This window comes from Apis florea, unplaced genomic scaffold, assembly GCF_048593485.1.
Source record: "Apis florea isolate Af1SG1 unplaced genomic scaffold, ASM4859348v1 contig_3493_pilon, whole genome shotgun sequence".
Classification (NCBI taxonomy): domain Eukaryota; kingdom Metazoa; phylum Arthropoda; class Insecta; order Hymenoptera; family Apidae; genus Apis; species Apis florea.
The window spans coordinates 3,653,674-3,678,955 of record NW_028256772.1 but is presented as its reverse complement, the minus strand read 5'-3'; the positions used below and the strand labels follow the sequence as shown (position 1 = coordinate 3,678,955).

At 27.8% G+C, this 25,282-nt stretch overlaps 2 protein-coding genes across 3 annotated transcripts; one reads left to right on the top strand and one right to left on the bottom strand.

Moving 5' to 3' along the window:
- Window positions 1-7,103: 7,103 nt before the first annotated feature.
- Crzr (corazonin receptor) lies at window positions 7,104-20,257 on the top strand. 2 transcript variants are annotated; one of them, XM_086912813.1, is made up of 9 exons: window positions 7,104-7,199; window positions 7,307-8,289; window positions 8,691-8,794; window positions 9,959-10,352; window positions 11,116-11,776; window positions 18,663-18,846; window positions 19,053-19,255; window positions 19,677-19,795; window positions 19,872-20,257. In XM_086912813.1, exons 5-9 carry the CDS (start codon window positions 11,168-11,170, stop codon window positions 19,975-19,977), a joined length of 1,221 nt encoding a protein of 406 aa, XP_086768939.1. In that variant the 5' UTR covers window positions 7,104-7,199; window positions 7,307-8,289; window positions 8,691-8,794; window positions 9,959-10,352; window positions 11,116-11,167; the 3' UTR covers window positions 19,978-20,257. The 2 variants fall into 2 exon arrangements, with proteins under 2 accessions (XP_086768939.1, XP_086768940.1); XM_086912814.1 differs by lacking the exons at window positions 7,104-7,199; window positions 7,307-8,289 and having other exon boundaries at window positions 8,320-8,794; window positions 18,663-18,771.
- On the bottom strand, window positions 14,245-18,281 carry LOC105735410 (uncharacterized). The gene is made up of 4 exons (XM_086912815.1): window positions 17,735-18,281; window positions 16,045-16,208; window positions 15,268-15,774; window positions 14,245-14,581 (listed from the first exon to the last, which is right to left on the bottom strand). The coding sequence occupies exons 2-3, from the start codon at window positions 16,186-16,188 to the stop codon at window positions 15,289-15,291; spliced, it is 630 nt and encodes a 209-aa protein (XP_086768941.1). The 5' UTR covers window positions 16,189-16,208; window positions 17,735-18,281; the 3' UTR covers window positions 14,245-14,581; window positions 15,268-15,288.
- Window positions 20,258-25,282: the final 5,025 nt, after the last annotated feature.

The following is a 25,282-nucleotide window of genomic DNA, read 5'->3' as shown; positions in this document are numbered from 1 at the left end:
CTGAAGGCATGACCAATGCTACCGAAACTTTCTTTGATCCATTGTCCTCCCTATCCTAAGCTGCACGATCCTTATCCTCGATGCGAAATCTATTAATGGTCACGTAGCAAGAATGTAAGTAAGCAGATGGACTTCCAATTTATATTAGTTAACGAACGTTAGTTTGGTTGTTTCATGAGGAAATAACCAAATAATTTCTTTATTTATTTTCTTTTTGAAGGATGTAAGTTCGTGTTCTTACTTTTTAGATTTTTAAGTTACAAAGAAAAATTGCTATGGATTAACTAGATTTATGGTAATGCAAATGATATTTATGATAATAACGTGCATATTTTCGCTGAAAAAATGTCAGCTTATTTTTTATGTTAATGTTATGCCAATAAAATTAAAAAAGAAACATCGTGGCGATGTAAATATTGTTTCCAGAATGTCACAAGATTTTTTTTTTCTTTTATTTTCTATCCATAAATATAATTACTTTTTTATGACAGAAATTAACGTTTGAACAAATAAGAATTTTTGCATTATATAAAATCCCTTTTCTTTGAAGGGAACTAAGCTGCAACTATCATAGTTCTTTTTCTTTAAAAATTGATAAAACTCGTATCGATTAAGTCTTGTAATATTTTTTTTCTTTTGGCAAGAAAGGAACAAAGGTATATTTCTAGATTGATTTTCAAAATAAATCTTGTGTATTAATCGGTTAAAGTTATACAGAGTGTTTCGAAAATAAAGAAACATGGCTTAACTAAAAAATTGTTGAAGTAATTTCGAGCAATTTTTTCCTTTGTAAAAACTTTCATTTCGACTTTGTTAACGAGTTATTAACAAAAAACATCAGCCAATCATAAAAAAAAAATAATTGCGTCGCGTTGGGCACGTGTCACCGACAAAGCTCGAATAAACAAGTCCAAAGAACATGCGTCGAACTGAACGTGTTGAATATTTATTGGGCAAAATTATATGGAATTATACTTTTATTCGCACACAATGAATAAAATAATTAACTATTATTCATATAGAATTAATAAATCGGATTTATTCATCATTCAAAATGAATTATCATGCAAAATCGTGGTAGAAAAGAACGACTATTAAACTTTTCTGGAGAGATTTAAACTTTTAGATTTAGACTTAATAGACTCTAATAGATTTTCTACGTGGATAAAGATAGTTAAAAGATATTTAAAATTTTTTCGAATTGTGAAAAAAATATTTTATTTTAAAATAATAATAATAAAACGATAAATAAAAATAAATAGAATCCTTTAATCTTCCCGTGTTATAAAGTTTTGGAATTTGAAATCGCTTCGATATTTTGATTGTACACTTTATACTTTAAGCATCACGGAATAATACCCAGTGATACGTTGAATAGAGTTTACGTCAAGTTCTTGTGAACGTTAACCCCTTATCGTGGAACTTCTCTCTACCCTTTCGGTATATATCGTTAAAGTTCATCACGGTCGTTGTATACGCGATATTCTGCCAAGTTCGAAATTCAAATTTAATATTAGATCATGGAAAATGGAAATGCTTTTGTTGTGTTTAGAGCGCGTTTTCTCTCCGGGCTCTGTTTGCGTTATAAATTTTCGTAAATAAGTTCCCATATACTCGTTTCTTGCTTTCCGCTACGCTGTGATACTGTTACAAAGAAAATAATAATAAAAAGTAATGGGGGAGCTTGATCGCCCAACCGTGAAATTGCGTTGGACACGAATTCAAACACTTTCTGTTCGCGAAACTTTGAAAAAGCTGTTTTAATGAAAAGTCACTTTATATACGAGATATTATATATTACATATAGAAAGATATATTATACTTATGTTAGAGAAAAAAATTAGAAGAAGGTTGTATTTCTCAAATATAATTAAACTTTTTATTTTAATTTCACAAATGAATTTAGTTTTAATTTAAACTATACTCGAATTTACAGTAGGAGAAACAATTGTAAATAATTGTAAATGACGAGATATATTCATAAATATTTGAAATATTATACTTTTCAAAATTAGCATTTATTTGTGACAAAAATAAGATATAAAATATCGATTATATAAAAATTATTAAATAATTTTCGTAGTGAAATTAGGAAGAAAAACGAAACTTCCACGTCTGAGGAAACTTTTGTCTCTGAGGTCGAGTTGAAGCAGAGAAGCAAATTAGTTGTATCGTGGCCTGTTATTTCGTAATTGTTAATGAACTTTGAATCACGAAATACAGCCTCATTAACCGAAGAACTTCGTCAACAGCTAATTATTGATACTGCAGTTACGATAAATATGTTTATACCAATTGCACTGCATAATCGGTACGATTTCTTTGCAAAGTTTTTTCAAGTTTTTTTCATTTCCTGCAAAATATTCTTGAAAAGTGAATTAAAATATTATAGAAATATTTTATCTAATTTTTTGAAAGTATTGAAAATTGTATGCGAAATAATTACTCGACATGTAATCACATTTAACGCAAAATACTTTTCGTGTGATTAAAAAAAGTAATATCAGTAACGTAAAATGCAATTCACTTTATTATCCAACGACAGAGACATGACTTTCTACTCTATCTTAATATTCAACCAAGAAATAAAAAATAATCTATTCGTTTCTTAATATTGTTTAATAAGGGTGAATGATACACATTGAAATAGCAATGTGCAATTAATTTTATTGTAAAAATATAAGAATTTTATTGAAAAATAGGAAATAAATAGAAGGAAATAAATAGAGATGGCACGTATATATGGCCAACGTGAAAAAAAAAATAACATTAAACATTCACCGTAGTCATACATATTAAACATTGTAAATTATTTTTATTATTTGTTACGATAAACTTTTAATATTTTTTTTTTAAATTCAACCAGAACTTGATTGACTTTCAAAAAACAAAATATTAAATAATATGGAAAATAAATTGACTACGATAGAAAAGAAGATTATAGATTATTCAGCCATTTTAAGAGAAATATTGCAAATTGAAAATTTTTATTCGCTTTCATTATCAGACATAAAAATCTCGAATAAATGAATAAAATGCTCGTCAATATGGCTAACATAATCTTTTCTCGAACAAGACCAATATTGTAATGTATTTTCACCAAGTATTTTACAAGAGATAGAGCGAGGAAAAATATTTTATCAGGGAAGCCATCTCTGTTATCGATGAAATAAAAGTCCCTTCGAGCTTTGCAACATGAAACACACGATATATGAAGATTTAGCTGTGACAAGCCGCTACGTCAACAAAAGAACACTTGGATTTGGTTTACAATCTTCTCGTGTGATCCAACACCTCTTGCGAATTCGCACGCAAATCTTTTCCATGCGAATCGATCAAATATCACGTGTCATTTGTTGTTGTTTCACTTCCAAAAAACAAGATTTTTGCATTATTGTAAATTTTTGCCCAAATACAACTTACATGCAATTTTTTTCAATAAATATAATTAAAATGAACTTAATTGGAATAATTTTCAAGAGGAATTAGAATGATCAAAATTTGTAATTTCATAATGTATTTAATTTCTGTCTGAAAAATACTTCATTAATGGATAATTTAATAAAAAAAATTATAAATATGAGCAGCAACGATTATTCCATCGTTTCTTCTTCTTCGATATTCAATGAAGATTCTTCGAAGAGGAAGCAACATTTAGAGCAAAGCATTTAGTATATTGTGAGTTCCCAGACAAGATGAATAATGGAAGAAACAAAGTTAAATGATCCATTCAGTTCAGTTTCTTATATAACATCTCCACCAAGAAAATTATAATACTTCAATCCTATAACGAAGTCGTACTTTTCACACTCTCCAATACTTTATCGATGACAACTATTGAAGAACTCGGATAAAGGTTGATGAAAAAAGTTTAATTAATAAATAACGAATTCCTAAAGTGTTTTAGAAATGTCTCTTCTTAACATCATTAACGTATTATATATATTTTATTATTTATTTATTATATATATTTTGCATACTTTAAAATGTATAAATCACGAATTGCAAGAATATATATATATATATTTTCATAACATTTTCTCACAACTGAAATGTGAAAAATATCATAGATTATATCTTAGAGGACTTATTATAATTTATTATATTTATCATATTCAATAACATATATTAAGCGTATAAGCAATAATAAAAGAAAATTCTACTTCTTCCAAATTTGTTCATCGAGGATTGAATCAAAAACGATAAATCCAGCATATCCAGACAACTATAAAGAAAAAAATAGGAAAAAACGTGTTTAACGTTTCGATAAGCTCAAATAAATCGTTTTGGCTTCCGTCTTTCGCGCGTTTCAACATCGTCTTTTCAAAGATCCGATCCAATCAGGCGGCAAACTAATCAAGCAACAACGAACTTCGCTTTTTCTTCTTCTTCCTTCTCTTCTTTCTCCCCTTTCTTTCTTTAAAGCAACTGCTTTCTACACAGTTTCTCTTATGAGTGAGACGGCAGTGTAAGATGAAACTTCGCCTAACTCGTAACTTATAAATAAGTTATAACTTATAAATTAGCCTCGACCGACATTTTTTCGTATAGAGCAAGTTTTGCATTTACTTTGATCAAAAACCGACTATCAAAAAGTATATTCCATGAATATATAAACACTCTATATAAAATAGGTATCCATATAGAATCGATATCCGTCATACAAATGCAAGGAGTTTAAAATTCGTAGGTGAAAAATTTACATTCGAGTATATATACGTGTGTGTAATAAATTTGTATGTTTCTGAGAATTTGATACATTAATTATAATAAGAGTAATAACTAAATTAATTAAAATTTCATGTATAACGATGAGTAAAATATCATCATAGATATGTACATGCACAAAGTGATTCATTCACATATTATGCTTGTCTCTCATATTTTTAAAGAAACTTATAATATGGATAATATTATATTCAATCGTTACATGATCCTCGTGTCAGAAAAATAATGAAAAGGAGAAAAAAATATATTGGCTTTATATGAATAAATCACTTTACCTATAAATTATGTATATAAGCATGTACATTTATTGACAAAAGTTAAGAAACGAACTAATCATCCGCGACTTTATTTATATTTCTCATTATCTGATATGAACAAATGTAAAAAGAACATAGAGAGATCACAGTCCATCAATAAGTAATAAATTTTTTTCAGATAATTATAGTTTTGCTCGCATAAAACCAATGTGGAGATAAAAAACATTAAAAATTTAGAAATGATTAGCTCGTTCCTTAAATTTTTTCATTTTCATTATTATCCACGAATTTTGAAAGTCTTAAAACAAATTAGAGAATTGAAGATTATAACAATAGTCTATTGAAATCAATAAATATGAAAAGAAAATTATTCTTTTTTAAAATATTAATTTAATTCAATTTAAATACGAATTTCTTCAAGTAATCTCTATATGACTTGACACATGACACTTTCTCCAATTTTCTCTGAATACCAAAGTTCTGCAGTATAACTTGAGATGTGAAAGAGATCTTATTTTCTTCGACCAAAAGTTTTTCTCACTCTTATCTTCGAGTTTCCTTGGCAACACGGAATGCTTCTTTAATACTTCCGTTTTCATATTGAGTGAACCATAAATTCACCAAATAGCAACATCGTTGTTTTTGTCTCGAGCTGATCACTTTTCCTCGTTTCCCAACGTTCGATGCATTCATGAAACAAAGATGCACGTTCATCTCATTTTCTGATGTGCCATTTTCTTAGAAGTAAAACTCAATTACGTGCTCACGAATCTATGTCAAATATGTTGTAAATGTTCACGTCACACAATCATGAGAAATGGTTTTCTGGAAAAAGTATTTGGATTATACAAACAAATTGTTAAATCTGAGAATGTATTAGAAAAAATATGTATTTCGTTGGAAAATTAGTTAGAACAAGAAGAAGAAACAATGTGAAAGAAAAATCTGATTAGTTTTAATGTAGATTATTTCCAAAAAAATTACATATTTTCTTGTATTAAAGAAATATAAAAATATATCTAATATAAAATGAAAAAAAAAAAAAGAATAATTTTTTAAGAAAAAAGCAGTGTAAAAGCAAAACTATAATTGAACATAGTTAATAACTTCAATGTTAACACAGATAAAAGCAATTATTCGTGAATATGGAAACGAAAATTCATTCAAAATATTAAATACGAAATATTTTAAAAAATAATTTCTTTGTGAATTTACGATAACGAATATTTTTTCTGTCAAATTTTCTTTTCCATTATTATACTGTCTTTTCACTGCATTCTATTTTATAATCGTACAATTAAATTTCTTTTCTTTGTATTTTCTTCGTATCCTATCTGTTTTATCATAGCATTCCAGAAATTGTGATAATTTTAATCAATTTTCAGAGAAAGATCCAAAGAAATTAAGAATCTCTAAAAATTTTGAATTATCAAAATGGAGAATAATATTTAAGAGAAATTAGTTTCTCAAATATTTGTGGTCATCGAATTAATCAAAGAAACTAATTTAAAGTCCCTAGATCGAAAAAGTAATAAATAGTATTTAATATTAACATAAATTATTGGAAGTAGATGGCTAAGTAGATGGAAGAAACATAACATTTTAATCTATAATTTTCAAAATAAAATTTATTTTATTATATCTACATGTGGAATATTTCATATATATAAATGAATAGCCGATAGATTTCAAATCGGATAACTCGGCTAATCTCGAACGAAGCTTAATTTTCATCTTTCTTCTTTCTTCTTATCTTCTTTCTTTTACCTGTTTCCAGCGATCGAGGGATTCGATGAGAGGATTCCATAGAAAAGTTGCGTAGAAGGGATGAAATACCGATTCCCATAGCTAGGAGGTGGAAAAGAGATGTGGATGAGGAGAGGAGAAGTTGGAGCGGATTCGATTGATGGAGTCTGCTCCGACAAATTGATAAAGAAGGGAGAGAAGTGTAGAGAGCGTTTTGTTCTTTCGAACTTTTACAACGACAATGGGGATCGGTGGTAAGTTGCTAGTTAACTTGGTGGAGTTTTAACGTGTAATTTGTAATTTGGGAAGGTATTACTTTAAATTTTAAAAGGAGGAAGAAAAATTGAAAAATAGAAAATTGCAATGAAGGAAATTATTATTATAGGAATTGAAAAAATATTTAAAAACGGAGTATATGTAATGTCTAAATTTTGGAAAATAATCGTGCGTGTATTCCGAGTGGGAAGAGTGAGTATCTTACAAACGAGTAACTATATATTATTTCATTTCGTACTCCGATTCGAATTTAATCCATTTAATAATTTATACACATTCACATTATATTATTATTTCAGATTCTATCAAATATATTTAATTCGTTACGATTCATTGTCATTTTACATATATATTAACTATAACGAAAATAATAATAATATCAGAATAATGAGAAATATGATGAAATTAATAGTTATCGCATTTAAATCGTATTATTTTGTTTACAACAAAATAATGAATTCCTGGAATGGAAAAATGGGACTGAATAATGTATTACTTATGTATTCACATTTAAATCGTTTTGCATCATAAAATGCAAAACAAACAAGAGAATAAGGTGGAGAGAATCGAAAGAAAGAGATGGAAAAAGGGAAGGCAAGCGTCTTCCACCACTAGTCGATATCAGCTTGGCGGCCTAGTAGCATGGGATCACAAGATCGCGATTTTCGAAACGAATAATCCGCAAATAATTTAAAAAATTAATCGATATTTAACAATACCGATATCTCATAAATATTTATAATAATCGATCTAGTGTGTGAGAATAATTTTTTAATTCAAAAAGTTGTTTAATTTTCGATCGATAATAATATCTCATAAATTTTTATAATAACAATTATGTGTGCGAGAATAATTTAAGAAAAATTTTTAATTTTTATAATATAACGCATTGGTAGAGCAATGTACAATGTAAATTGAAAATGTAATGATTATTCTAAAAAGGAAAAAATTTGTGGAAAGATTAAAATCATAATATAAACAAACATACAGTTTTTATCATTGCAATGATTATACTGTTTCAAACAACTACGATATAAACTTCTTTTCTGTTTTAATTAAACGCGTAACCGAATGAAAAAGTGAAGGACGAAAAAAAGATGAGAATAAATAAATTCTTAAACGATTCGTGTCGTGTTAGTGTCAATGCGATCGTGAAGTATAATTATTACAATAATATTACACATAAAAGAGACGCAATATTTTCTTTGCAGAATTTTAACAATTTTAAATAAATCAGGAATAATTTTTTTTTTTAATGTTACGCGACTACAAGATTGATAAGGTAAAGAACAATTGAAACAAATTTGTTTTTTTGCTGAAAACTTTATTCTATTTAAAATGAAAATAAAAATTTTAACGATTAAAATGTAAAATATTTTAACTAATCTCTCATTATTGAGACACACAGTGTTTCAATAAAAAATTACGCTTACTTTTTAAAAAATAAAAAGATTCTTACTTAATAGATTCTTATAAAAAAATATGCCAATCATCGCGTTGTGACAGTGCAGTGTGGTGATAAATAATAATAAATAGTGATTATATATAATAACAAGATTTTCATTGAGAAGATCTTATTCATTCCTCTTGGTTTCTTCCTTTCGTTTCTCTAATAACACTCTTATTAGACTACCTACAATTTCCTTTAAAATTATAATATTTTTTTCTCTTATTCTCTTCAAGATCAATCAAACAATAATTAAACGTTTGAATAAATGAAATTAATGAGAAATGAATATAATGAATCAGAAACTTTCTACGTCGATTTCGAAAGGAAATGGATATTAGTAAGTTTATACAAAGTTAATTTGAATTATAGATACACAGGAAATCGAGATTAGAATTGATGCTGATATAAATTCTGATTGACAATATAATGTCTTTTAATGCTTGTAGTAAGCTTTTACAAATAATTAGTATACTGCTAATAATGGAATATTCTTTAATTTTAGTTTCTATTGAATCTAAATCGAGAGAAAGAGAGAGAGAGAGAGAGAGAGAGAGAGAGAGAGAGAGAGAGAGAGAGAGAGAGAGAGAGAGAGTAGCATGATCATTGAATAATTTCCAATTAATATTGTATATCAATATATTATAAATATTGATAAATAAGATATGAAAGATATAATAAATAATAATATCCTTATACAGATTATGAATAAGAATTAATATGCGATAAAAAAAAATTATAAAATTAAATAATTCGTTGATTAAATAAAATAATTTTTTTATAATGGAATCATAATTGACATAGAATTATCGTTCAATTCAACGAAAAATTATTTTACTATGTTTAATGAGATGATTTATGAAACAAACAATCGACCTCGTATTTCAATCGATAATCATACTTATAATTTACATATATTTCCTGTTATTTATTTTTCTTTTTTTCGCATTTTAAATTGAAGGATATTGCGTTAACTTTTTTTAAAATTAATCTTAATTAATTATGCGTTTTTTCTTTCGTTCAATTATTCTTAAAACAAAACATAAGAAATAAAAAATTATTACACATCACAAAATTTTAAACCAAACAATGTTCGATACAAAAATTTAAACATTTATTTATCAATCATTTATCATATTCTTATTATTATTTATCATTAATCATAACAAAAGATTTAAATTTCAATCTGAATAATAATCTTTGTAACTACGTTCAAGGGAATGAAAGAAATAATAAACGAGGAAGTTGATCTAATTTCTTATTCAATTCTTTCTATATTGTTTACTTGAATATTGATGTGTATTTAATTATACATGTATATATAGTTAATAAATTAATATCATAAAAATATTTATATCCAATATCACATCTTTCAAAAATCTTAGAAAAAATGAAAATTAAGAAATCCTATTTCTTTTTTCTTTTTATTTCTAAATTTCTAATCTAAATATCCTGTACTGTTTCCATACTTACATATTTATGATATAAATAATTCAATTCACAGCTTATAACTGCGACATTTGCTCCTAATAGAAGTATCGAAGGGATCGAAAGAAACAAGAAATACTCTGATTACAAGTCAATGTCAAAGATAAAATTATTCGATGTAAATCAAGGAGCCGAGGAATATGCTTAATAAATAAAATGAAAATGCGTTCGAAACAGTAAAACAGAGACAGTCCTTGAATAAATGGAGGAATGAAGTGATACGCATGTTCAACGAATGCAAAAGACCAGTGAAATAGCAACGAGACTTTATTATAACATTTCCCAACTGAATCTTGCCAATTTAATGCGAGTCCACTCTCTGCTCATCCTGCAATTTTTTTGCCGAAACGTGAAAACGTGAAAAATCCACCATTTTTTTTTTTTTTTTTTGAAAACAAAGAGAATCGAAGGTAAGTCCATGTTGGCGAATTTTTTTCCCCCTTTTTTTTTTCCTTTTTTTTTTCTTTTCTTTTTTATGGAAATATTTTACGATCGACCAGAAATGAAGGAACAAAAAATTTATAAGATTCATGAATACGTATGCTAGAATAAATTATTTTTCACGATTTCAGAATTATAATGCATCGTGTTTTTAAATGTTGAACATTGGCATTACGGGCGTTTTAAATTATAAGATACTTTTCCCTGAAATTTACCATATATTTTTTTCATTGTAGATATTAGGAAAATTTGTATATTTAGAAATTAAATATATTTAAATTTTGTTAATATCTCTTTATTTTTCCAATAAAATTGAAAAGCAGATTTTAAATACGTATTCATATAGGATAAAATTTAATTAAATCATGTAAAATTTGAAGCCATCTTCGTTTTTACATCTGACTCGATCGTTGCCCAACAAAATTCGAAGATCGTCCATTAAATGCGTATATCCGATTCATGAATATTTGCTACTCTATCGCAATAGTATCGATTATTCGATATTAATTACCTGAATTTCCGATTCACCGGATTTTCAATTACATCGACGTTAATTTCTCGATGACAGATTATTCAAAAGTGTGTATAAAAATTTTTTATCAAATACTGCTTACACTTTTTTAAATTACCCATCGTATATATATAAACCATTTGGAAAATAACTCCCAACATAATAATAACATCTTTTATTACGCGCGAAAAAATCATTTATCGTGTTCCCATTGTTCGCAGATACAATGAAGAATAACAATACAAGGAGGAATAGGACGAAAAATCATCAAAAATGACGATACCAAACAATTATTCCACGTACATGTTACCAGCTTGCGATAATCTGATCAACTTCTTCAATCACTCTCGCACTACTGATCTGACCTTTGACTCGAGATTATGGAACACGAGCGAGTTGAGTCATCCCTTTCATTCCTACAATTTAAAGAACATAACGTGTTTGCAACACGCGCCACACGCAACCACCAGCACCCTCTTTAAGTCTCTCATATTGACCATTATGGCGGTCATCAGCATGTTGGCCAACCTGGCCACCATATACTCGATCGTCAGATGTCGACGAAGACACCATTCCTGGTCGGCGATTTACACGTTGATCCTGCATCTAGCTATAGCCGATCTCTTTGTATCCGTGTTCTGCATAGGCGGGGAAGCGATGTGGAATTACACCGTGGAATGGATATGGGGAAACGTTGCGTGCAAATTGTTCAAATTTTCGCAAGTGTTCAGCCTGTATCTGAGCACGTTCGTGCTGGTACTGATCGGTGTGGACAGGTTCTTTGCTATAAGATATCCTATGAAAGGGATGAACACCGCTGACAGATGTTTGAAGTTCATCATCGTGGCGTGGATACTATCCTTTGTACTGTCACTGCCTCAGGTAAGCAACAGTTGTAACGTTTTATCATAGTTTGCAAAATAAGGAATTAAGGAGTAGATTACTTTATTGCCATCTATCTGTTTGATCATCCCCATTCACTTTTGATCAATTAAATAATGATAATTAAATAATGATAATTATTCGGTTAGGAAACTCTTAAAAGTCTTAAAGCCTAAGTGAAGAAATTTAAATTTAATTGGTTGTAGTATAATTGATTGATAAGACACATCTACAAGTTGGATTATTAGACACGTTCTGACTCTTAAAGCGACTGGAGAAACTTCAGTCTCTGAAAATTACCAAGGGTAAATAATACAGTTAGAATTTCCTAGATTAATAGGGAATTTTTAATCAGGAAAGAGAGACGAGTTAACAAGTTATTGAACTTATTTAATTATCCAGGAAGATTAATATAGGATGTAATATAATGTAAAGAAATAATTAACTTATTTGTTCAATACTCTTATTTTTCATTTATTTTTTTTTTTTTTTTTACATTGCTTAAAATTAATGTATAATCAAACTATTTCGCTTTAAATGGCGAATGGTGATCGTATTGAATTGCTCTCGATATTCATTATTCGTTCAAATTCACAATACGATTTAATAAATGATGCATTGTGCTATGTAATTATCATTAAGAGGATTGACGATTCGATAAACGGTTTCGTGTTTGAAACAATTTGACAATTGCGTATTTTAGATTAGAAACGATATAAAATATCTATGAAAACATATATGTTTCATTTAATGAACTTTCGAATCAATTAACATTAATAATGCCAGTTAAGATATAATGAAATAATTAATATTATGTCGCATAAATCATAACAAGCAGAAAAAGCAACATATATAAATATTCAAGACATTAAAAAAGTATATAAATTTTTTTCTTTATTCTTAATTTCTCGTAAAAAAAAGTAATATATGGTCGATTATATTATATAATTATTATAACGTGTTTTCAACATTTTGCAATATCCTTAATAATTTTATTAAATTTCATTACATTGCTTTCGAATAATATTCTTATTCGAGATTCTATTACTGTTTTAGAACGAAAAAAAGTTGATAGAGTATCCTATCCTAAATTTCTAATTTATCAATCGCTGCACGATACGAAATCGAGCAAACTTTTCGACGAAATTTGTCTGCTCCAAACGAGTTAAAAGTTCGATCCGTGAAACCGATCAAGTGGCTGATTCGCAATTAAAAAGTAATTTACAGCAGCTGACATTCGGTTGCCGATAAAAACTTTTCAACAAATGTGCGAAAGAAGAAAGTAAAGACATCGCTTTCTCTCTCTCTCTTTCTCTCTCTCTTTCCTTACAATTTATATTTCTCTCTAATTTTTTTAATCGCATTTTACAGAAAACAACAGCCATTACGTGCGTGAAATTGAAAATAATTTTCATTTGAAAAAAAATTCTTTTGAATAACAATTTGCCAGACAATATTAATAAATTGAGTGAACGGATTATAAGTTTCATTTATAATTTTAAAATTGTATATTATACTTTAAAATTTTAGAGTTTTTTTTTTCTAGATTTGCAAATTATAGATTATGAATTTTTTCCTCTACAAAAGATAACATGAAAATTTATTACTGTAAGATTTATTTTATTATCTTGTATTAAACTTGCAATTTATTAAGACTGATAAATAATAAAATTAGTCCAATTATAAAAAATGTAAATAAAAGAATTAAAAATTCAATCTTTGATGGAATTGCATAGTATTCATTAGTAATCTAATAACTCTTTATTATTATATACATGTATATATTGTAATTGATACAATTATCAACAATTATGCCCCATTAATATTAATAGATAATATTAATAGATAATAAAAATGTTTATCGAATAAAACTTGTTCTCTTAATATGAATTAATTGATGATTATTATAAATTTAACTTTTAAATATTTTAATTCAACATTGTCAGACAGACAATGTCATGTCTTTAATTAAAAGCTTAAAATGAAGAACTTGTCACGAGCACGAGCAAATGAATTATAAAACACTGGAAAATAATAGCATATCGAAATTGGAAACTGGACCCAAACCGCGGAACATCACATGCGGTTTTCGCGACAAAACCAAAATTCTGCATCGTGGCGCGCAAAACAGTTCCGGATGTCAGAGAAAAGTGCTAATTTATATGTAAATTCGTGGCAAAGTAAAAAACTGAGATGTAACGATGTTACGTTACGTCCATTAAAAAATAGAATGGTCTGATTAAAAGAAAAGAAAGGGTGAAATTTAAACGTCAGTTTACAAACTTGAAGCTATGAGCTAATATTAATTAAAAATTTTACGACCCTTCTTTTCTTCTTTTTTTTCTTTTTTTTTTTTTTTGTTGAACTTAAAAACTGTGCAAATATTCATTTTAAAAAAAGAAGAAATGGATACATTGGTCTTCAAAAAAAAAAAAAAGAAATAGCATATCAAAAGAATTTTATACAAATTTATAATATTAAAATTCTATATATTTTCACTCTCCACTGTTATAAAATTATTATCAAATAAGACATAACATGGTATTAACATGTGTCTCATAATAAAACGATGTAACTTGTACAGAAAAAAGAGAATAAAAAGTTGTCGTAGAAAAACTGGATAGACGAGGAAATTATATAAATTACGAGTATATAAAATATAAAATGTCAATATATAAAAATGAATCGATATCTTAGGAAGATATACTTTACAACCAACATGTTGATACTTGAATCTTCTATATTAATTTACATATGACGATTTATAAGTTGCTTTAGAAGATGATTTTCTATCTTCTTGCATCACTGTAAAAAAAAAAAAAAGAAACGATATAAATTAAGAAGGTATAAATCTACTTTATCGTAGAGACTCAAATAATCAGTTAATTATCTCATCGGGCTAATTGATCATTTTTTTCTCCCACTTTTAATTTTCTCAAACAAATACTAATTATTATTAGCAGCAAAACATTTCATTCAATCTTCCTTCCGCTAAATCTGATTCTATCTCGAACCATTTTCCATTTCCTCCCCGAGCTGTTTACCATCATATCAATTTGCTACTTTACAAAACATGGGAATACGCCCCTCAAGAAAAGCTTCTCGAATAAATTGCTGCCTCAAGCTTTGCTTTGTTATGGTACAAACTGCTCACCCCTATTTCATCTTCTACTTAAAACAAAAAGAAATTGGCCGCGACATTTCAGTAATTCCTATTTAAGATCAAGACCAATTCTTCTTTTGCATTAACATTCCCTATATTAACAACATATTGATCACATAACTTAAAATAACTTAAAACACCCAATATATTTCAAACAAATCTCAAAAAGACTCTTAACTTTTTGATAAATGAGGAACATGATTAACAAATAGTACATTTCGATATAAACATTCCCATAAAAATCGTTTCATAAATAATAATAAATTCCATAAAAATACAATACTATGCCTAAAATACTTTACCCAATATACGACATACATATACACACCACGAAGAATCATATGCGTTTCTACTCCATCGAGGAGACACTGGACAAAGAACTCTTCTCGCTGACCGCGGAATCGTAACCTTCCAACGATTTCCGCGTGGAGAATTTATCGAACGGATGGTAGGTGGGGGCTCTTTTCAGCCGATCCAAATCCCCGCTGCGCCCCGTGCCGCCGCACGGGCATTTCCTTCTCCTCCTTCTTCGGCTACGAGATCGCCTCCGCCTCCTACGAGTTCGGCACCCCCTTCGAGCCGCCCGCCTACGCCTCACGCGTCTTCTGCGCTTGCATCTGCAGAATCTCCTCTTCCTCCCACGTCTGCGCCGTTTTTTCTTGCACTTGCACCCCATCTTCCGCTGCATCCTGCTCCTGCGGCAGGCGTCCAACAGATTCACCTCTTGCTCGGCGATCTCTTGACACTTTATGTCCCCGTTCGTCGGTAAAATGTAATGGGCGCCATTCTTCTTCAAGATGCCGTACGCCACCCCCCGTTTCAAAGCCGTTTGCATCTGTTTCGATTCGGGGATGAGTTTTAAGGGGATAAACAGAGGGATGTTGTTGCGGAGTGTTAAATATTATGATTATTGATTTAGAAAATTGGAGGGTTGGGAAAAAGGGAGATATTTTGTACTAATTTTATTGTGTATTGTAGAAAATTTATTGTTTGGTTGTAAACGAGTATTTTTTTCAAAATTTGATAATTTGTAGATTGTAATAATATTTTGAAAATAGTTGTGTTCTAATCTGATTAGTGTTTCTATTGTTTAAGAAAAAGTTACCTGACGACGCGCTACATTTGGTAATATATCGTAGACAGAGGAGAGATAATGCAAGATTTCTTTCGAAGTCGATCCTTTTAATTCGCGAAGATTTTTAATGGCCTTGATGACCAGCCCAAGAATTTTAGACGAATCGCTCACCATGATTGCATCGTTCTTCTAAACTGCAGAAGAATATCGAATTAGAAATCTCTATATATTCATAAAATGTGCCTGTAAGAATTTTTCCCGCCATTTTTCAAACGTGTCGACATAAATCACATAAATGGTTAACATTAGTGCATCATACTTTTTTTTAAACGTAATTATTTAATTATCATAAATATATTCGCACTGTTGATGAGACTGGTTCTAATACTTGAAGGAAACAGATAGAAAAATTAATTTCGTTTAAACAAATTGTTGAATCATTTCTGACTTTAAAATAGATTTCAAAGTTTATGCGATTTATTTATTTCTATAATTTATTTAATTTCTATTCGAAATATTCAAAATCGTGAAAAAATTATTAATACAATAATTTATTAAGATATTTATCATTGATTACGAAGTTTTATTTTAAAATATCGAAAATTGTTAATAGTATCTTTTGATAATATTTAACCAGTAAAATTCAAAAATATTAATTTTCAAGTTAAACCAGACTAGTTCAAGACTAGTTTATCCTTATTATTATTTAACCTGTTTTTGAATAATTAATTATCGTGAAATTTTTGCATCGAAGATAGAATTAAATAAAGCAACGGATATCCTCTAACCCGATCATTCCTAAGTTTTCATCTTGCATAAAATATGAACTTGACATTGTGAATATTCATAAAGGTACTTAATAAATTATTATTCAAATATATATACTTCTTATGCGCTACGCTATTCTACACTTCGCATACTTCTTATTGCGTTGTTAAATAATTCTTGAAATGCTTGATAAATTGAAAAGATAATTTGGATAATTCCATAAGAAAATGAGCGTTTTTAGTAAAATATAAATTTTTAACAATCAATTCAGGATGATCATTTATGTCCAATTAAAATGACTTCGTTTTATAATTTTTTATTAAAATTGTAACCGAATTTTGTTAACATGAATTATATTGAAATATTTCAATGTATCATAATCTTGAATTTCAATCAATAATGTAGAATTAAAAAAAGAAACGGATATCTTGATTTATTTTGTTCCATGAAATCAAATAAAATGTTTGTAATTAAAGATATAATACCGTGTATATATACATTGAAACAGAGAAAAGTATAACTTACATATTTTAAAAAATCAGGATTTAATGAAAATTTTCATAAAACATAACTCTTCCTCAGACAAAAATCAATCCTCATATTTTCTACACATTCAACTAGAAATATTTTTTGTAATAAATATAATAGAGCAGCAATATTTAATTAATTTAATTATTTTGCTCCATTATTTATTTATAAAACTTGAAAATAATACTGAAATACTTTAACAGATAATCTTATCCTCCAGAATTAAAGAAACAAGTTGCTATATAACCCATCACGTATAACCCATATTCACAAACTCTCGTGTAAAACAGAATTGATATTGATCAACACGAGTTATTAATTGAAATCGAAGTAAGATCTCTGAATACTTTTGCAACTGACTGTATATATATATATATATACACACATATATATATACGTACATCTATATAATAATTAATAGTACCTTAAGAGTCGGTAATTAATTGACAGATGATCATCAGGCGCTACCTGTTCCCGTGAATTTTGACGAGAAATTTTTATATTTCATCGAGTTACAACTTTCAATCCATGATTCGTTGATTTCCCCCTTCCTTTCGAAATTTTAAATACTTTGGAAATTTTTAAGATAAAACGGCGACCAAAAATTTTCTTACGTCACATTTCTGTTAACCGATGAGTGGAACGAGCATCGACGTTTACAATTGAACGTAGATGTTTCGAGTGTGATCGAGAGATCACAGTGGAACGGCACTCTAACCTTTTTTTTTTTTAAATCGAAACCACTCCATTTTTCGCAATAACTTGGAGGGATATCTATCCTCAAATTCACACGAGAGCTGTATACGTGCAAAAGTAATTAGAAATAAAAATATACTGTTGGGATTCAAAAAGAAAAATTCACGAGATGATTGAAATAAAACGATCGTATTTATAGATAAAATAAATTAACCCCTTTTAAAATAATTATCTCTTCAATCTTTATTATATTCGATTTTGAATTTTAAAATTTTCCAAAATAACCGTAGATTTTTGTATCTTTATATATATATAATAATAAACGTCTCGCGTAATCTCTTCATTTGACCGATTGAAAAAGTCCAACGCGAAAATGCAAATCGAGTAAAAAAAAAAAATTCTCAAACGAGGAATTTAAAATTGTAAATTGTCCATGATTAATCGTTATATAATTCGACGATGATTACCTTGTTTTTTCATATACCTCTTCGTCGATTTTTTTCAAGAAAAATTTCTTAATAGATGCGCATCATCGGAGATTTATGAAATAGAATCGATCAAATTGTTATTGTTAATTCATCTCAGGATAAATTGCACTGTATATCACGTACATTCGAAATACGTACACGATATTTTCCAAGATATAATATTTTCAGATTATCATATTCCACGTTGTCGAAGGGCCGTTCGTCGAAGAATTCGTGCAATGCGTGACCTATGGATTTTACACGGAGCCCTGGCAGGAGCAGCTCTACGCATCGTTCGGTTTGTTTTCCATGTTTCTTCTACCTCTTGCCATCCTCATCGCCACCTACGTTTTCACCATAATCACAATATCTCGTGAGTACAATATCGTGGGTACAAGAATTTTGAAAATATTGTGTGTGCAATAATTTCTTCTCCCCCTCCTCCCCTCCCCCCCCTTTCCCTTCCCTTCAATTTCGTTAGATAGATCTGTAACCAATCGTTTCCCTTATTTTTTTATCCTCTTATTTTCGTGCCGTTTTCGTATATTCGAACGTGACGAGAAAAAATAAATTTTTCAGGGAGCGAAAGAATGTTCAAAGTGAAATTGGCCAATAACGATGTACGCCACGTAAACGGAGATGTAAATCGAAGGAAATTAATGTATCGAGCAAAAGCTAAATCGTTGAGGATCAGCATCGTTATAGTAACCGCCTTTATATTCTGGTGGACACCGTATTACACGATGATGATCATATTTATGTTCTCTTCCCCCGACAAACATGCAAGTATTTTTATAAAATAATTTTCCCTTCTTCTTTTCTCTTCCTCCTTTTTTGGGTAAATTTTTTTTCTTTTTTCATCTCCTTCTCTTATCGAGGTAACGAAAATTCTTCACTCGTATATTCTCTATCAACAATCATCATAGGTATCTCATTTCTGTACTTCTTCGTTTGAGGAAAAAAAAAAAAAAAAAATGAGAAATTTCGAACGATTCGGAAAATTTTAGGACGTCCTCTCCTGATTTCTCGTTATATTTAAGATATTTAAAGATTGTTAAAATTAAAATTTTATAAATTCAATACGTCATCGAAATAACGAGGAAGATTTATAATATGATATGATAATGAATTTTAACAAAATTTTATAAAAATGTCATTTACCTGCATTGAATGCAATCAAATAAAGTTACTTGACGTTTTCAGCTTAGCGATGAATTACAAAATATTATCTTCTTTTTTGGCATGAGCAACAGTTTGGTAAATCCTCTGATATATGGGGCGTTTCATTTGAGGCCGAGAAAGCGTCGGAATTTCATACACAGGTATATTAACATTGTAAAAGAAGATATATAATTCTTCTGTGTAACGATTGCATCTAATCTATCTTGCAACTTTCAGGGAAATATCTACGACACAACGCAGATTTACGCCAACCAGTTATGGGAGTAGTTATAGGCGAGATTCGCGAGAAACGCGTACACCAATTTTACCAAAAAGTAATTAAAATTGGGTCTCTTAGATAGATCTTTTTATTGTGTTGAATTGAATAAGTTATTGATATTTTTAGAAATTTTAATACATTGATGTAAATATGTACACATTAATTACACAGTGCATATAATATGCTAGTTATAAGATGAAGAAATTCTGTTATTCAAAGTTGAATTATATAATTTTACATATGTAAGTAGTTTATCTTTTTTTATGATTAATATAATGATTGTTATATTTTGTAAGATACGTTTTTGTAAAAATATGTATAAAAATAAAATAAGGATAAAATTCTTGTAGTATTATATAATTAGTAGAAAAATAAAATTAATAATTGAGAATATAAATAAAATTATATTTTTGCAAAAAAATGTTTGAATTTAATGTTTTTCAAAATAATATTTATACGACATACATATGATAGTGATGAAAGATAAAACAATGAAATATACATAGCAGAGATCAAATATTTATCATTCAAAGTATATATAGATATATATATATATAGTGCGATTAAGTTCAATTACAATTAATATTAATGTACGTTTTAGATATACATTACAAAATTATAAATAACGAAGGAATAAATTCGACAAACAAATTTTTAATTAGTTATTTTTTGGTAAAATGTTTCAAAATTCCCTTCTATGCCCTTCATCGAATGATATCTTGCATTAAAATGCTTGCATTATTTATTATAAGATATATGTATATTTTATGAATTAAAGATACATCATAAAACGGGAATATAATATTTAATTTTAATTTTTTTATATTAGAAATTAGAACACATTATAGTTTTGAAAGAGAAATAATGAAATAAAACAATCGAAGTGCGTTTAATTGATATTCCATACTTTATCCATACGATCCTCTATTCAGAACAAGAATAGACAAGGAAAGCAAATAATTAGAAAAGGACAGAGATACGATAAAAATTCAAGCATCAGCGCCATCTCTAGAGTGCCGCAAATTAAACACATATAGACAAAGAGAGCAAATAGCAAAAGAAAGATAGAGATAGGATAAAAATTGTACCTAGTGTCATCTATCGACAACTCAATACATCTTTTCAACAGCAAGATAAGATAGAATAAGAATTAGCTATCAGCGCCATCTCTATGCCAAATATCTAACATTAATGAAACATTTTCCAAAAATTTCACGAGATGGCAAGGCATGTTCAATTTTTATTCCATTCCTATAGATTCAAAGTTATTGGTTCAGTATAAAAATAGTATTATATTATTAGTAGAAAAATAAAATTAATACATGAGAATACAAATAAAATTATATTTTTACAAAAAAATGTTCGAATTTAATGTTTTTCAAAATAATATTTATACGGCATACATATGATAGTGATGAAAGATAAAACAATGAAGTATACATAGCAGAGATCAAATATTTATCATTCAAAGTATATATAGATATATATATAGTGCGATTAAGTCTTCGTTCAATTACAATTAATATTAATGTACATTTTAGATATACATTACAAAATTATAAATAACGAAGGAATAAATTCGACAAACAAATTTTTAATTAGTTATTTTTTGGTAAAATGTTTCAAAATTCCCTTCTATGCCCTTCATCGAATGATATCTTGCATTAAAATGCTTGCATTATTTATTATAAGATATATGTATATTTTATGAATTAAAGATACATCATAAAACGGGAATATAATATTTAATTTTATTTTTTTACATTAGAAATTAGAACACATTATAGTTTTGAAAGAGAAATAATGAAATAAAACAATCGAAGTGCGTTTAATTGATATTCCATACTTTATCCTTGCGATCCTCTATTCAGAACAAGAATAGACAAGGAAAGCAAATAATTAGAAAAGGACAGAGATACGATAAAAATTCAAGCATCAGCGCCATCTCTAGAGTGCCGCAAATTAAACACATATAGACAAAGAGAGCAAATAGCAAAAGAAAGATAGAGATAGGATAAAAATTGTACCTAGTGTCATCTTTCGACAACTCAATACATCTTTTCAACAGCAAGATAAGAAAGAATAAGAATTAGCTATTAGCGCCATCTCTATGCCAAATATCTAACATTAATGAAACATTTTCCAAAAATTTCACGAGATGGCAAGCATGTTCAATTTTTATTCCATTCCTATAGATTCAAAGTTATTGGTTTAGTATAAAAATAGTATTATATTATTAGTAGAAAAATAAAATTAATAATTGAGAATACAAATAAAATTATATTTTTGCAAAAAAATGTTCGAATTTAATGTTTTTCAAAATAATATTTATACGACATACATATGATAGTGATGAAAGATAAAACAATGAAGTATACATGGCAGAGATCAAATATTTATCATTCAAAGTATATATAGATATATATATATATAGTGCGATTAAGTCTTCGTTCAATTATCTAAAACGTACATTAATTAATATAATTGTACGTTTTAGATATACATTACAAAATTATAAATAACGAAGGAATAAATTCGACAAACAAATTTTTAATTAGTTATTTTTTGGTAAAATGTTTCAAAATTCCCTTCCATGCCCTTCATCGAATGATATCTTGCATTAAAATGCTTGCATTATTTATTATAAGATATATGTATATTTTATGAATTAAAGATACATCATAAAACGGGAATATAATATTTAATTTTAATTTTTTTATATTAGAAATTAGAACACATTATAGTTTTGAAAGAGAAATAATGAAATAAAACAACCGAAGTGCGTTTAATTGATATTTCATACTTTATCCATACGATCCTCTATTCAGAATAGACAAGGAAAGCAAATAATTAGAAAAGGACAGAGATACGGTAAAAATTCAAGCATCAGCGCCATCTCTAGAGTGCCGCAAATTAAACACATATAGACAAAGAGAGCAAATAGCAAAAGAAAGATAGAGATAGGATAAAAATTGTAACTAGTGCCATCTTTCGACAACCCAATACATCTTTTCAACAGCAAGATAAGAAAGAATAAGAATTAGCTATTAGCGCCATCTCTATGCCAAATATCTAACATTAATGAAACATTTTCCAAAAATTTCACGAGATGGCGCAGCATGTTCAATTTTTATTCCATTCCTATAGATTCAAAGTTATTGGTTTAGTATAAAAATAGTATTATATTATTAGTAGAAAAATAAAATTAATAATTGAGAATACAAATAAAATTATATTTTTGCAAAAAAATGTTCGAATTTAATGTTTTTCAAAATAATATTTATACGACATACATATGATAGTGATGAAAGATAAAACAATGAAATATACATGGCAGAGATCAAATATTTATCATTCAATGTATATATAGATATAAATATATAGTGCGATTAAGTCTTCGTTCAATTATCTAAAACGTACATTAATTAATATAATTGTACGTTTTAGATATACATTACAAAATTATAAATAACGAAGGAATAAATTCGACAAACAAATTTTTAATTAGTTATTTTTTGGTAAAATGTTTCAAAATTCCCTTCCATGCCCTTCATCGAATGATATCTTGCATTAAAATGCTTGCATTATTTATTATAAGATATATGTATATTTTATGAATTAAAGATACATCATAAAACGGGAATATAATATTTAATTTTATTTTTTTATATTAGAAATTAGGACACATTATAGTTTTGAAAGAGAAATAATGAAATAAAACAATCGAAGTGCGTTTAATTGATATTTCATACTTTATCCATGCGATCCTCTATTCAGAATAGACAAGGAAAGCAAATAATTAGAAAAGGACAGAGATACGGTAAAAATTCAAGCATCAGCGCCATCTCTAGAGTGCCGCAAATTAAACACATATAGACAAAGAGAGCAAATAGCAAAAGAAAGATAGAGATAGGATAAAAATTGTAACTAGTGTCATCTTTCGACAACTCCAATACTTCTTTTCAACAGCAAGATAAGATAGAATAAGAATTAGCTACTAGCGCCATCTCTATGCCAAATATCTAACATTAATGAAACATTTTCCAAAAATTTCACGAGATGGCACAGCATGTTCAATTTTTATTCCATTCCTATAGATTCAAAGTTATTGGTTTAGTATAAAAATAGTATTATATTATTAGTAGAAAAATAAAATTAATAATTGAGAATACAAATAAAATTATATTTTTGCAAAAAAATGTTCGAATTTAATGTTTTTCAAAATTTATACGACATACATATGATAGTGATGAAAGATAAAACAATGAAATATACATAGCAGAGATCAAATATTTATCATTCAAAGTATATATAAATATATATATAGTGCGATTAAGTCTTTGTTCAATTACAATTAATACTAATGTACGTTTTAGATATATATTACAAAATTATAAATAACGAAGGAATAAATTCGACAAACAAATTTTTAATTAGTTATTTTTTGGTAAAATGTTTCAAAATTCCCTTCTATGCCCTTCATCGAATGATATCTTGCATTAAAATGCTTGCATTATTTATTATAAGATATATGTATATTTTATGAATTAAAGATACATCATAAAACGGGAATATAATATTTAATTTTAATTTTTTTACATTAGAAATTAGAACACATTATAGTTTTGAAAGAGAAATAATGAAATAAAACAATCGAAGTGCGTTTAATTGATATTCCATACTTTATCCATACGATCCTCTATTCAGAACAAGAATAGACAAGGAAAGCAAATAATTAGAAAAGGACAGAGATACGGTAAAAATTCAAGCATCAGCGCCATCTCTAGAGTGCCGCAAATTAAACACATATAGACAAAGAGAGCAAATAGCAAATGAAAGATAGAGATAGGATAAAAATTGTAACTAGTGCCATCTTTCGACAACCCAATACATCTTTTCAACAGCAAGATAAGATAGAATTAGAATTGACTATCAGCGCCATCTCTTGAATATTAAAAATATTATTTTTTCCCAATAGATAAAGTAAAATAAGAATAAACTCTCTGCGCCATCTCTCGAGTATCAAAAACATCTTTTTAAAGACTGTAAAATAAATGCAGGAATTAGCTATCAGCGCCATCTCTATGCCATATATCTAACATTAATGAAACATTTTCCAAAAGTATTCACGAGATGGCGCAGCATGTTCAATTTTTATTCCATTTCTATAGATTCGAAGTTATTGGTTCAGTATAAAAAACAATCATAACCTTAATAGTGATTATAATTAAAATTAAAACTATAAAATTATAAAAGTTATAAATAAGATATAAATTAAAAAATTAAATTTAATACAAATTTTATAATAAATATAAATAATAGAAATCTATATTTTTCAATCATCCATGTACAATTTAATACATTTTAA

Excerpts from the sequence above, each read along its gene's own strand:
- Crzr (XM_086912813.1), top strand. The coding sequence starts at position 11,168 with ATGACGATACCAAACAATTATTCCACGTACATGTTACCAGCTTGCGAT. Across the intron at positions 18,847-19,052 it reads CACCATAATCACAATATCTC|GGAGCGAAAGAATGTTCAAA; the intron begins GTGAGTACAATA and ends TAAATTTTTCAG. Across the intron at positions 19,796-19,871 it reads CGTCGGAATTTCATACACAG|GGAAATATCTACGACACAAC; the intron begins GTATATTAACAT and ends TGCAACTTTCAG.
- LOC105735410 (XM_086912815.1), bottom strand. The coding sequence starts at position 16,188 with ATGGTGAGCGATTCGTCTAAAATTCTTGGGCTGGTCATCAAGGCCATT. Across the intron at positions 15,775-16,044 it reads CAAATGTAGCGCGTCGTCAG|ATGCAAACGGCTTTGAAACG; the intron begins GTAACTTTTTCT and ends GAATCGAAACAG.